The sequence below is a fragment of the Pan paniscus genome, chromosome 1, assembly GCF_029289425.2.
Source record: "Pan paniscus chromosome 1, NHGRI_mPanPan1-v2.0_pri, whole genome shotgun sequence".
Taxonomy (NCBI): domain Eukaryota; kingdom Metazoa; phylum Chordata; class Mammalia; order Primates; family Hominidae; genus Pan; species Pan paniscus.
In genome coordinates, this window is record NC_073249.2 from 38,728,494 (window position 1) to 38,743,328 (window position 14,835).

General features: G+C 45.1%; 2 protein-coding genes across 10 annotated transcripts in view; one reads left to right on the plus strand and one right to left on the minus strand.

Moving 5' to 3' along the window:
• KCNH1 (potassium voltage-gated channel subfamily H member 1) overlaps nucleotides 1–8,901 on the plus strand; it is a 462,440-nt gene extending 453,539 nt beyond the window's left edge. For 3 of the 5 annotated variants that reach the window (XM_003814202.6, XM_003814201.6, XM_063597325.1), the window contains one exon: nucleotides 3,081–8,901. In XM_003814202.6, coding sequence (XP_003814250.3) covers nucleotides 3,081–3,938 — 858 coding nt within the window. In that variant the 3' untranslated portion in view covers nucleotides 3,939–8,901. The remainder of the gene's footprint in view (nucleotides 1–3,080) is intronic. The other 2 variants (XM_034946118.3, XM_055108472.2) reach the window with 1 other exon arrangement.
• Nucleotides 8,849–14,835, minus strand: part of HHAT (hedgehog acyltransferase) — a 348,408-nt gene continuing 342,421 nt past the window's right edge. For 3 of the 5 annotated variants that reach the window (XM_063597338.1, XM_003814206.4, XM_003814203.4), the window contains one exon: nucleotides 8,849–12,932. In XM_063597338.1, coding sequence (XP_063453408.1) covers nucleotides 12,841–12,932 — 92 coding nt within the window. In that variant the 3' untranslated portion in view covers nucleotides 8,849–12,840. Of the gene's footprint in view, nucleotides 13,403–14,835 lie in introns of all 5 variants that reach the window. The other 2 variants (XM_055108481.2, XM_055108489.2) reach the window with 1 other exon arrangement.

Sequence of the window (14,835 nt, forward strand, 5' to 3'; positions counted from 1 at the left end):
TGAATTATGTTAAGCCTTTGCTGTACAGCCTCTTGGGATCCGTTTTGCGTTGACTCCTCAATATCTGAAGAACTTCCTTTTCATAAGTCTTAGAACATCTCAAGTCTCAGAGGCTGCCCCTGACCTTTGATGTTGAGGGAGATGTGTGTCCAGGCCAAACCCTGCTTTTTATAACATTGACTATGACCTCTGTGATTTCATCTTTCCAGGAAGAAGATATTCTCCCACGGATTCATTAGCCAATATTTATGCATTCTACATTCCACAAATATTTATTGAGGGCCTGCTAGGTACCAGGCACTTCAAACAGCTGGAAATTGGGAACAAAATGGAAAATCATTGCTCTTTTAGGGCAAATAATAAGCAAAAATTTAAAAAGTAAAAAATACAGTGTGACCTCCAAAGTACTGTTCTAAACCCTCAGGGACCTTTTAGGGGGATAAGATATGTTTGTGTTCAGGAATTGTTGCTTACAAGGAATAGACTCGCCCAAACTTGCTCAAGTGAAAAAGGGGGATAGTGTTAGGAATCAGATATCCTGCAGATATAAAGGGCAGGAAAAGAGCAATGAGCTCTAAAAGCCATCATCTCTCTTGGGTACATTCACATTCTCACCCATTTCTCTCCTTCCCCTTTTCTGCATTCCTTCCCTCCATTCCACCTTCCTTCCTATTCCCTTATTCTCTCCTCTCCTCTCTGAGAAGGCATGTGAGTAGGCAGAAGAAAGTTGGCCTCCCGACTACAAATAGATAAAAGATAGAGAGTAACTAGGACAGAAGAACAGTCTGACCATAGAAAAGGCCATTGGAGTTGGGAGGTAGGAGGATAACTTAGAGCACACTGGAATCAGGGAAGACTTTCTGGAAGAGGTGCATTTGCGCTGGGTCTTGGTGTGAAGAGGATTTGGATGCTCAATGGAGAGCAGAGGCCATTCCCAGAACAGAGCACAATGTGTACAGAGGCATCCAACTCAGAGCACAGAGTGAAAAGGGTCCCAATCACTCTACTTATCACTTCCCCATCCCCCATGAGGCCTTTAGTTGGGTTTCTCTGGCCCTCTTCAGGGTGGACAGGATTCTCCCGAGTCCCATTTCTTGGATCTGCAAGGCAGACTATAGGGGCAGTTGGGGTACGGCTAAGGAGGGGACCAGAGGAGGCAGGGATGGGAGAAATGCTGCCCAGTGGAGGTCAGAAAGCCACATACTGGAACCCAGGTAATAGCTGGAACATTTAACCATCCATCCACCTGTGTAGTGACCTCAGTGTAAAGTCAGCCAGTGACAGAAACTTTAACCAAGAAGTTAGAGCATAGATGTGGGCCTCTAGTCTGCCAGCGATTTGCTGATGGATTCCTAGCATCAAGCAATTAACCGTTTATTTGGCTTCTCTGTGTTGGGCACTATAAAACAATCATCTTGTTAGTCATACCTGAGAACCTACTGGTGATAGCATGGGGCAGGGCCTCTTGGAGGAGGTAGGGTGAGTTGCTTGTCATCTTCATCTGGGGGCTGTGAAAGGTCAAGGACAACAGGAGCCATTTAAGCATCTCCAGTGGGCCAGTGATTTCATATAAGTCATCTTGTATCAGCTTTATACCAAGTCTGAAAAGTAGAGATTTTCCTCACTTTTTAAGGAGGAAGCTGAGACTCAGAAGTTAAGATACCTCTGTGAGGTTCCACGGTCAAGTAATGTGGCTGGGACTTAAACTTAGTTTTTTCTGACCCCAAACCCCTGCTCCTGGCATGCCACCACGTGTGCCTCCCCAAGACTGGCGGTCCTGTGGCAAGTCCCTGGGACAGGTTTTGGGTGGGTCTAAGTGGCCTGCCCAGGGCACAAAGTTTTCCAGATTGGGATGATGAGAAAGCTGCTGTTCTCCCTTACCGCAGGCCTCTCCTCTAATTCTACACAATCTCAATACCTCTAGTCCTCAAATCAGAAATTTACACAAAAGACAACCTATTGCAGGTTGCCTCTCACAAATTCAAACATGATATGGGTCAAAACACGTCCCAGAGTCTAACTGCCACATGCAATGTAAGCTAGAAATTTTGGGGCTTTCCCATAGTCAGATGCTGACCCAGGGGAAGGCCCTGTAAGCTGTGGCTTATGCTGCACTCAGGGCCAAATTCATGAGTCTGTTTTGCTGATGGTCCATCCTCTGCATGAAGTATTGTCACCATTAGTCATTACCTGCTGGCCACCTAATGGATCTGGGGTTTGATACCTTGGGTACAAGTTCCTTCTAGGCAACTTACCTGTTATGTGATATTTAGCCACCCTGAGCTGTGGTTTCCTTATCTCTGAAATGGGGATAATAACAGTTGTTCCAGTGACCTTACAGTGCTCTCAAAAGGAATACATGAAGTAGCATTAAAGTGCCTTGTGACCTGCAAAGCACTGTCCAAGTGATGGGTATTATTGTTAGGACAAGTTTATGTTCAACTTTACAGATGTTAGTCTACTGTAAGCTCCCCAAGGACAAGGACTTCCGTGTGAGAATGACTTTTACTTTTCACAGCCAACCACATTCACTTAGGGTCCAGATCTGTGGGTGGCATTGGAAACCTTAGCTGTAGCCTTGCCTGGGGACTTTCTTGCCCTGAAGTGTGGTTTAGACCAGAGATGCTCAAACTTTTGTGCAGAGATACTAATGGAGTAGGTCTGAAGTGGGGCCAGAAAAGTGATATTTGAAAGGCTCATCAGATGATGCTGAATTGCAGACAAGGATGGATTTAAGGGAGGCCAGGCACAGAGACTAGGACAGTCTCCTGGGAAGATGCTCTTTGGATTCTTCAGCCTCCTGGCATGTGGAGAGGGGAAAAAATGGGATGTGTTCCTCTTGAAGGGAATGACAAAGGGAGTCAATTCCCTGCTGTTGGAAAGCTGGGAGCCAGTGTCAAGAAAAGGAGGGTGATGTCAGTCATAGAGAAAAGCCTCATGAGGCCTTGTAGGCTGTGAGCCCCAGCCTCTTGGTGGCAGGTGGACTGGAAGCAGAGGGCCAAGATAGGCAGAAGGGCTGAGCTGGGCTGCTGCAGCCAGCATGTGGCTAACACGCCATGTCATTCTCTCTCTCTCTCCAGATTGTGTTCCGGAAGATCAGCGACGTGAAACGTGAAGAGGAAGAACGCATGAAACGAAAGAATGAGGCCCCCCTGATCTTGCCCCCGGACCACCCTGTCCGGCGCCTCTTCCAGAGATTCCGACAGCAGAAAGAGGCCAGGCTGGCGGCTGAGAGAGGGGGCCGGGACCTGGATGACCTAGATGTGGAGAAGGGCAATGTCCTTACAGAGCATGCCTCCGCCAACCACAGCCTCGTGAAGGCCAGCGTGGTCACCGTGCGTGAGAGTCCTGCCACGCCCGTATCCTTCCAGGCAGCCTCCACCTCCGGGGTGCCAGACCACGCAAAGCTACAGGCGCCAGGGTCCGAGTGCCTGGGCCCCAAGGGGGGCGGGGGCGATTGTGCCAAGCGCAAAAGCTGGGCCCGCTTCAAAGATGCTTGCGGGAAGAGTGAGGACTGGAACAAGGTGTCCAAGGCTGAGTCGATGGAGACACTTCCCGAGAGGACAAAAGCGTCAGGCGAGGCCACACTGAAGAAGACAGACTCGTGTGACAGTGGCATCACCAAGAGCGACTTGCGCCTGGACAACGTGGGTGAGGCCAGGAGTCCCCAGGATCGGAGTCCCATCCTGGCAGAGGTCAAGCATTCGTTCTACCCCATCCCTGAGCAGACGCTGCAGGCCACAGTCCTGGAGGTGAGGCACGAGCTGAAGGAGGACATCAAGGCCTTAAACGCCAAAATGACCAATATTGAGAAACAGCTCTCTGAGATACTCAGGATATTAACTTCCAGAAGATCCTCGCAGTCTCCTCAGGAGTTGTTTGAAATATCGAGGCCACAGTCCCCAGAATCAGAGAGAGACATTTTTGGAGCCAGCTGAGAGGTCTATTTAAAAAAAAAAGTCAGAGACAGATACCTACAACCCTGCCATCACCACCACCCCTACCACATATGTCCACATGACCAACAATTTTCAAGTAGGCTTTTCCTAACAGAAAAAGTGGGGCCAGTGGCTTAGACGTGCTCTTTCTCTATCTGGAAAAAGATATGGGAAGGGTAGCGTGCCCCTACCCTGCAAGGTGGCAGCTGCATCTGAACCGTCTTTGCACAATTTTGGAAGAAGGGACATGCTGTCTAAAGGGTATTTTCCTTCATTTTTAATTTTTTACTACCATGATATTTGTAAAAGATTAAAACTACCAGAACAGAGCAGCAGCCATCTGGGGACTGGTGGGAAAGTGCCGAAAACCTCTCATGTATATACTATGCTGGGCTCCTTTGCCAAGACCCCCCCATGGACTGCGGTGGGCCAAGGACTTCCCGGCATCCCCGTCCTTGTACAGCCCGTGTCTGACGTCACCATGTTTTCCTGTAGTTGTCATTTGTAACTAGCTCGGGACAAGCAGAGCTCGAGGGACAGGAGGGTAGAGCTCAGAAACTTTCTGTCTCATGGTTAAGGCCAGAAAAGCAGCTGCAGGTGTGGTGCATGCCTCCCATAGACACTTGGAGCTGGGAATCCTCAGGTCTCCTTCCCCAAAGGAGGTGAGGCAAGGGTAAGAGCTGGAGAGGGGCCCTTAAGATCCAGGGGTTCTCTGCGGTGCAACCCATAGCCTGCTCCTCTGGGACAGTTGACAGGGAGGGCTCTGGAGTGCCCAGCTGAGCCTCTGGCCCTGCTCCATGCTGCTGGCCTCACACACAGGCTCCCTTGCTTCTGTTCCTTCTTGGCCTCTTCCCAAGTGTCCCCGTGGCATTCCTCAGGGTATGGAGCATCGGCAGGAAGGGTCATGAGCCCAGAGTTGCTTTATTAACAAAGCAGACACACAGACACACACAACCTCAGAACTGTAGCAAGTGCTATGTTTATACTTTGATTCTCATTGGGATTGCCCTGCAGACCTTTGTATTTTGTTCACCGCACGGGGTCATTATAGGCACTTGGGAGCCAGGCTGGGCCTTATTTTAAAGCCAGTCTCTCTATTTCCTACTAAAGTCAGTAGGATTTCAAGAGAAAATGGAAAAAGATTGCAGGATCATGATTGTACTCTCTTCAGGAGCTGGAAAGAGAACAAAGCAGTGAGTTTCCAGCTCTCTGTAAGGTGATGGAGAGAAGTGGCCTTGAAGCTGTGGCTCCCAGTGATGGTCACAGAACTGCGTATGGGCCATCCGAGCCCCTATGCCACGATGCTCGGGGACACTTCACTGCCTCATGGTCACCTAAGTCAGGTTATTCATGTGCTTGGGCTTCTCTCAATGGCATCTGAGAAAGGAAAGGAGTGAAGTCTCTTCCAGGCACAGTGGAGCTGGCCGGGGCATATGCCCTAGAGAGAGGTGTCAGGACCCCAAATACTGACATGCAAGGTTAGAAGTTCAGCTCTGAAAAGTCAACTTGGAGGGAATGGAATTAATTAGGAGTACAGGTGACAGCATGGACTTATCCAGGGAGCTTACCTTTGCCTGTGTTAGCCGGTGACCCCATTCCTGGTACCTCTGCCCTACCAAAGATATTCAGTGTTTCTGAGAGCCTCCGGTCTGAGACTGCCCACCACCCCACCCCACCCCACCTCCTTAGTCCTGCCCAGTGCTCACGGCGAGTCCCAGGGCTGGGCCCTCGGTTGTCTGTGCAAGGCAGGGCTGACCTCTCCTGGTTCGCAGGGTTGGCACAAATGGCCCTGGGAAGACAAGGCCTGCGAGCTCAAGGGAGAGTCCTGCTCCATGAGCCCTAACCTCATATGTAGCTTCTCACATCAGGCTTACAGGGGCTGCCCCTGGCTTCTCCAGGTTGCGACATAATTAGATTTAGCCTCAGATGGCGGCATACAAGTAAGAGGAAGTCTAATTTCCTAAGGCCGAGTCACAACTATCTGTGAATTTGGATAAAGCTGTGAGGCCTTCAGCCTCTTTCACTTGAGAAGCTGCCAACCAGTCCTTGGGTAAGAGGCCGTAAAATATCTGGAATCCCATCTGTTGGCTGCCCCCTAACATTCTAGTCTGCCATTTCTTAAACATGCTCCTCAACCTGCTTCTGAAGTTTAGGACCCACCACTTTTAAGGCAGGGCAGGCCTCTAATCACCCCCAAAACCCAGCCTCAGAAGAACCTGCCACTGGAGACACTTTTTTGCCTCTCAGCTCTCCAGGGACTTGATGACAGGTTTCTTGTCCGGCACCCCATGGTCAATGTCAAGAGGCCCTGCCATTTCCCTCCAGCTCTGCCTGAGGGAGATGGATGTCCATGAAATTTCTCAGACCTCTGGGTATGAGGGGCAAAGATGGTGTAAGGCTTTGAAGTCCAGACATGTTCTTGGGGGGAATGTAGCTTTAGGAATGCACTCGTGAATCAGCGCAAACTGGGCTCATGACCGGAAGCCAGCTCCTGCGGCAGGAATCTGTTCATCTTGGGTCACAGGTGCACGTGTGGGTGCATGGGCTTTATTCTCCTGTAATCCTCCCTAGGATTTGAGGGATTTTTTGCTGTAATTGTTTTCTTTGAAAAAACATTGTGTAAATGAGCCAAACCTTTCTCCCTTCCTTTTCGCACCATGAACTTGACCGCAGGCTGCTTTGTGCTGACTGCCTTCCCATGCCAGGATGCCACTCTGGGTTCCCGAGCCAGGATCATGTGCCTCAGATACCAGTGACCTGAGCCTTCCAGTATAAACCATTATCTGGTGGCTGGAGAGAGATTAGGGAAACAAAAAGTTACTAGGTATGGGACAGAACATTTAGACTTCAGAAAAAGTATGCCAAGAGAGAACAAATTTGCCCAGGATGTATGTTTTTCCTCTTTGAGGAGTCGGGGCATGATATGTGGCATCATTATCTAGTAAGTGCTGGTTATTTGATTTCTACTAAATTCTTTACTTTGAATGTCATTCATATTGAAGCTCCATTTCCCAGAGAATATCCTGACAGGCTGCTTTGAAGAGGGTAGGTCCTGTCCCTGTCACTTGGCTGCTGGTTGAATGTAACGTGCTCCTCCTGGCTGATGGAGGGGTGGGTTTAAGGTTAACTCTAAGAACTAAGATGGTCAATGAGGTGGTGTTTGTTCTTGGTGGGGGGGCATTGACTCCAGCAATGGGCGCTGCCATCCCATATACTTACAAAGGGCTCCTCCACTGGACATGACAAGATAGCCAAAGGACAGAAACAGAGACGACCATTTGGTTGAGAAACCAAATTGTCTAGTGTACAATTAATGCAACTCATTGCATTAATGCAATGCTACATTATGCTAATAAGGTTACAACATTAATGCTACAGGATAGCCCAAGTATTTAAAAAGCTGAGCCCATTTAGCAGCCTTCCAGCAAACTTTTGGAAATGCATTTCTTACTTGATTTCTTCTTGTTATCCAATCCCTGGGGACTGTTTTACCCACAACCTCTTCGATCCAGTGTGCTGCTGTTGGCCAAACATCAGCCCCTTTCCTGGAATCCTCCTCTTTCAAAAGTGGGGAGGGCTGGGCAGGGGTAAAAATGTACTATACCACCCCATCCCATTCAGCAAGCTTCCTCTCCAAATCCTTAAATGGAAGGTAGAAGTATTATGCCAACTGTCAAGCTCTTTGTCCAGGCCCTTGTGGGGACTAAATGAACTCTTTAGGAATACTAGGTATAGGAAGACTAGGTATAGGAAGATTCTCATTTCCCCTTGTTGCACTGACCACTATGTCTCCCATGCATACTCTGGGAAATTTTAGGAGCCCTGGTGGAGATACACGTTGCTGATGTGCATTTGTTTAATAGGTTTTACTATGTCTTGCAATAAAGACGTTTAGCCTTAAGACCCTTGAATGGAACTCCAGCTGTGATAGAGCTGCCAATGCCCCTTCCTCTCTCCTCCCTTATCACCTAGTGTTGCTTAAAGAGGAGGCCATTGAGGGCACACTTGATGCCCCAGACAGCCTCCCTCTGTTGCTAAATCATTGTTATTGCTCTATATACCGCCTTCTCACTTGCTTCAATTAAAAATTACCTTCACCAGCTCCTGTGCCCTCCACCCGGAGGAGACTTCATGATCCTCTCAGCACTGACTGCAAACATCAGAGAAAAAAACAAACATTTTCTCACCAAAGGCGTTCATGTTGAGAAGTTTTAATTTCTACCCCCTACAGCTCAAAAGAATCAATGTGAATTTATCTGCAGCTTAAATTCAAGTGAAACTTCATTCTCATGCGAGCATATCAGACTTATTCTGGAACCTCTAGAACTGGACTTGAATTCCCTGCAGGTGCCAGACTGGTGGGTGCCCTCCCTGCCTGCCATTAAACTTTTCTTACAGCCACTGTCCCTTTATCTGTGACTTCTGAGTCATCCGACGGATCCATTAGTTGTTCAATGAGAAGTTCACAGATCTTGTATCAGGATATAAACTGATCTTATGTTGAAGGATGCACCCCCCCCCCCCCAATGAATGTATTCTCTTAATATTCCGATGCTGTATTTGTGCATCAGTTGGAGACTGTCCACATCCGACATTTCACTGACACCTCAAGGACACTTCTACTTATGAGCAGTTCATCATTCTGGGGCTTCTCCTTATATTAATATTCTTTCCACTGAGTCCTGCCAAATCCTTTATTGGGTTTTCTTTTTCCTTTGCATCTGTCACTTTGTCCAAATGAGCATGAATAAACAAAAGTGTAAATGAGCTGATACTATTTTTGTGGTCAGCTGAGGATGCTGCCAAGAACATCACTGTATATCTGTGGCTTGGGAATGTTAAGAGGAACGTGCAGGCCCCTCCATTGATGATATTCCCTTCTCAACATTTTTAAACAAGCACAAATGATATTTGTAAAAAAAAAAGTTTTATTTATTACGGTAATAAACTATTTTATACATGATACTTGCTTTTGCCCTTCCTTACATTACTTTTAGGTCACTGAATTGGCTGTTCTGACCTAAGATGACAGAACAAGGATGGTATTTTCTCTTCAAGAGTTTGGGAAGCTCTTATTTGGACAGCACTTACAGTTTTTTGAGAACTTAAAGTCCAAGATTCACCAAGATTGTGTGTCAAAGTACCAAATAGTGAGAGAATGGACATGAAGGTATGCGGCTGTACAATCTTAAAGTACAGCTGCAGCTGCTGTACAAGGGCACAGATGTTGACTTCAATGCCTGGGATCACGGAAAACTGTATGACGCACGGATCTGAGATACCCAAAGCTGACACCCCCCACCCCACTTAGATGTACACTTTTTTATTTTGAAAAATTTGGATTGAAATTTGTATAAAATATATTAATGCTTCCCTCCTGCCTTTTAAAACGTAGTATGAAGAATATAACAATCTTTTTTGAATGACTCAGTGTCTACAATATGAGCTCTGATCTGTGCTTTACACTTCATTGATAGTCTCAGAAGCTATTAAGGTAGCTTGCCTCTAATCGAAATAGTCCCATACACCAGCATGGTTTCAGTTTTGATATTTTAATAGGTATTGCTTCCTGCTCATGGCAAGGCTCCACAATACTGCCAACCTGAGTTCTTATTTACCATCCAGTGGACCACATTACAAACATGGCACTTCTCTTATTATAGACAGTATAACTTAATTAGGGGATGAGGAATCTGACCTACAAGCGTCTACTTGATCTTATAGGATCACAGTAGGGGTACAGTATTTTTAATGTTTCCTTACCCATGATTTAATCAAATTGCACAAAAGCATTGTAAAAATAATAAGGGTGATATTGTTTAAAATTCCAAATTATTGATGTTTCAAAATTATCACTAATAATGTATTATTCTTTTTTTTTTTTTTTTTCTTGAGACAGGGTCTCACTCTGTTGCCCAGGCTGGTCTCAAACTCCTGACCTCAAGTGATCCACCTGCCTCAGCCTCCCAAAAGTGCTGGGATTACAGGTGTGAGCCAACACACCCAACCTAAAGCATCTGTCTGATCTCTTCAATGTTGCAAAACATCTCTGTGAATATGATTCTTGTAATTAGTCAAAAGGACCAGTAATATAGAGCTAGGTAATGAATGTCATGTTTTGGGTGCCAAATGGAGTTCAATGATTTTAAAAAGAGGGTTTTTTGTTTTAAAATAAAACCATTTCCCTGAGAAAGGCCTCAGAGAGGCTTTCTCAAAATGCGCTGAGGCCAGTAGTATCATACTTTGGCTTCTCATGTTGTCCACACTGAAGGGAACCCTATTGTGTGGATATATTCTGATACATCTGCTAAAAACCAAACTCATTATATTATGGTTAATTTACTATGTTTAGTCAATGGTTATATTATTATTCTAAATAAGCAAGTGAGCAGTCTCACTTTCTGTCAGGGGAAGCCACCCCCTCCCCTACCTAAACTGCTATTCTCCCAGTATATAGATTATAATACAATTATTTGTTCATTGATTTATTTTTTCTTGAGGCCTGCTGTCTTTAATGAAACAAAATGTTTTCTGCTGACACTTCAAATTAATTTGAAAAAATAATACCTTTCAGTCTTCTTGTGTTGTCCCAATTAGAAAGACTGAGGTTTGGGTGTCCTTCAGGTATCTTGCTTCCCTCCTTGGGTAGCATCTTGGCGATTGTGCTTGGAGCTCTTGGGCTTGCCTGCAGAGCGAGGCTGGGATCAGAGGATCCAGGGGCTGGAATTGACCTTGGGACCTTGTCTAGTCTTTTCCCAACACTGCGCCTGAAGTTGCCCAGGGCTGATGACATGTCCAGTGTCATTGGCTGAACTCCTCTGTGCGCCCAGGCACCACTATTCAGAGTAACTACAAGATTTTAGTGAATATGCATGAGGAGAGAAGCATTATCATTTTCATATTACAACTGGGGAGTAGGAAGAGGTTAAGCAAAACAATGGTCCTGGATAATCCACATATTAATTAATCAGCCTCAAATACAGAGCTAAACACAGTAATCATTTATTAATTCCTGAGAACCATTATGAATCATATAATAGTTTAAAAGAGATTCAGGATTACCACTTTCAAATATATCCACTGACTCTTCCAAAATAGTTTAATGAATGAATAAACCTATTTGTTTTTATATAAATGGTGTATTTAGAAGAGCTCAAAACTTCTGTATTACTTATATGTGCACATACATTAGACACTTCCCTATCATCATTTTTACTCCTTTTTTTCTTAGCAAGCCCTTTCTTTCCAAGTAAACTTCAGTCAGACTCCCTCTGGCTGGCCACAAATCCTGAATCACTGTTAGTCCATGAAGGTTTACTGCGTTCATTTAGGTGCTCACTCCTCCCTGAGGCTCATTCCCTCCTAAAACTTCTGAGCACCCCGGAATTACTGGCCCCATGTCTCTCTCTCTCCTTTACCAAGACAGCTGCTGAGGCTGCTGCTGTGCAGGTCTACCTGCCCCTCTCTGGCCTCTGTCTTTTGCTTTAACACATAATGTGCCTACCCCAGGTAGTCAGTATCTGGCCCCCTCCCATCTCTTTGCCAAGCAGAGAAGCTATGAAGAAAGACAATCAACAAAATGGTCCTGTACTCTAGGAGTTTAAGCCTCATTGAGATGATAACCTCAACTCAAGACATAAGGGCCATGCTATGTAATAAACAGGAGGCAGCACTAGGTCCAAGTGAACCTTTCCCTCAATGACAACTTAATTTATGTACTTGAGATGTTGTAAATTCTCCTGTAATTAGATATATTATGGATTCAAATTTTAAGGCTCCTTTACCCTTCCCCACTCCAAAAAAAAAAAAAAAAATCCAAATTCAAACAAGTCTTCTGAATTATCTACCACTTGGGAACTTTGGTAGCCTCTCCAGCATCTTTTCAGAGGAGTGAATAATCAAGTTATGTGAGTATATTTAGATTTTAAACATTTTCCTCAAACATATTCAAAATAATTCTACAAACACGTAGATTATCTACAGGACAGAAAAGGCTCTGTTTGAATCAAACCGTAATAATATAAACCACTAAACGTGAATCACTGAGTAGGAGGATGACTTTTGAGACTTGTATGGAGAGGGTGGACAAGACTCCAGGACACCATCCTCATGACTGGCCTTGATAACACCCATCTGTGGGTACACTATCCTGTGGTTTCTAAATTCTGCTTCTTTATTAAGAAACGATTAACTGTAAGGTAGAGGAACTACCATGTTATACTTCTCTGCAAATCTCAGAAACAAGCACCCAAATGTAGATCACCCTGCTGAAGCTCAAATCACAGGACTCCTTGGGTATAGATGCCTTAGAATGCTACAGGGCTGCTACCGTCTTCTTGGACTAGGTAATTCAAAAGACAGCTGTGGCTCGGTCTCATTCCTACAGAGGGGCTGAAGCATGAAACTCAAACCCTAGTGCTGCTTCTGGAGATACTGCAGGATGTGATGAAGGAGGTCACTTAAACATCAATGTCACTCAAATATTTTAGAAATATTGCCCAGAAGACAGGCCTATCACTAATCAGGATTTCTGTGTCTCAATCAATAAATGTCCACTACATTATATTCTTGCTTAAGGGGAAAGAATGCAAAGGGCTCATGAGACTAGGTTCTAGACCAAAATGTCACCCTGTGTAGCTGGGTAAGACACATGACTGCCCTGGACCCCAGTTTCCTCAATAGGAAAATGATGAGTTGGGGTAGATGATCTCAAAGACTCCAGATTAGAAGATTGTCTGGCTGTGAATTTTCTATGAGATCCAGCATCCAGTCTTGGAGTGAGGGCATTCAACTGAAGATGAGCAGATCAAATCCCTTAGAGGCTGTCCTGGAGTGAGAGGTCAGGGTGAAGCACTATTTGCCTTGGAGGCCAGCAGCAAGGACTGGCCTGGGCCCAACAGCATTAGTCCGTGGCGTAGGTCTGGGCCCAGGCAATGCCCACGTGGGAGTAGCAGTACAGGAATCCCAGGACAGAGAGGGTCACCCAAGGCCAGCCTGCAGAGGGAGGACAGAGATGGAAGAGCAGTTAGAAATGCTTGAGGCAGGACATCCCACATGGGCAAACTGTCCCCTTTTGGAGAAGGCAACTTGACAAACAACAAAGGCCTCCTGGAAAGTCTGCTGTAAAGACAACTTCAGCAATTGAGTCCTACATTCCCGTCAGAGTCAGCATAAAATGAGGAGTGCACTATTGCAAACACAAACCATGTTTATGACGAGTTAGTGGGTGCAGCGCACCAGCATGGCACATGTATACATATGTAACTAACCTGCACAATGTGCACATGTACCCTAAAACTTAAAGTATAAAAAAAAAAAAAAAAGAAGAAATAGGGCAAGCTTTTAACAAATCCATGTTTAGGGCCAGGTACCTGTAATCCCGGCACTTTGGAAGGCTGAGGTGGGAGGATCACTTGAGTCCAAGAGTTGGAGACCAGCCTGGGAAACATAGTGAAACCTCATCTCTACAATAAATAAATAAAATAAATAAATAAATAAATAAATAAATAAATAAATAAAAATAAATAAATAAACCAGGCATGGTGGCATGTTTCTGTAGTCCTAGCTACTTGAGAGGCCAAGGAGGAAGGATCACTTGAGATCAGGAGTTAGAGGTTACAGTGAGCTATGAGTGTGCCACTGCACTCCAGCTTGGGCCACAGAGTTAGATCCAGTATTGGTTTTAAAAAATAAAAATAAAAGAATCCACGTTTAGAGGACTAAAGCAGTTAGTAATTGAAAAAGGAAAAAAGTCCATGAGTCTGAGTGAGAAAAAGTGTAGTCTCATGTGGCACTGTAAACATGTAGGTCATGTTCCAAAATCTGTACTTTTAGATGAGTTGTTTGAAATCAGGGTACGTTTCCCCCTAGAATAATATTGTGTGATTCATGGACAAGGCACAAAAATCACCATCATCATCACCGTTGTGTGTGTTTTTTTTTAAACTTGTAGTAAATGTGAAATAACACTAATAGGAGCTCTGAGCCCTGGGGCATTTAGGTTCCAGAAGCCCAAATATAGGGTCCTCTGTCCTTCTTGGTCAGCCTCCCCAGAGGTTTCAAGAATTCTAAGTGGTGAGGGGTGGGATAGAGACATGCAGACGTGGCTTGTCCTTGGCAATGAGACAGGAAGGTGCCAGCAGCCAAGAGGGAAAGGGTGCCGGGCAAGATCAGGAGGGTCATTTGATTGGGGCATCACAACATTTCACAGAGAGCTTTATAAATTTAAATTTTTGACATTTCTTTTGAATATGGCTAGCTAGGAAGTCATTACCTTTGTCAATCCAATTGTGTGTGTTAAAAGAAAAGAACGACTGTGAAATGTAGGCATTTACAATGGACTACATTTTTTTCTTAAAGTCCATGAGTCCCATAGCAAATCTCAAAATGTAGACTGAGCATTATACTGAATTTAGTGCCATTTGTAAGCACACAGAAGGGGGAGCCTAAATTAAATATTTGCTTTCAAAACTGAAAGCTTTTAGTGATTCCCTCTACAAATACTTGTCTTAGAATATCTGATGTTCTTTTCTTTTTCTTCTTTTTTTAAAATTAACAGCCCTTTCTGCTGAGTATTTGTTACTTAACAATCTTCATGTCTTCTGCATGTTTCACTTACTCAAACATTTACTGGGGGCTTTGGAGAGCCAGAGATGCTGGGGAAGATAATAGATGCCGAAATGGAAAGACCCAGTCCCATGTCAAAGGCACTCCCACTCCAACTTGGGAAAGACACACATACACCAGTGGGATTTATGATCATGTGGTAAGCACTGGATGGTGGAATGCACAGAGCACATTTAAACTGGGCCACGTGGGCTGAGCAAGAGTTTGTCAGATGGGAAGGGACAGGGCCCAGCTACTAGAGGAAGACCACCTGATGTGTAACCTTACAGGC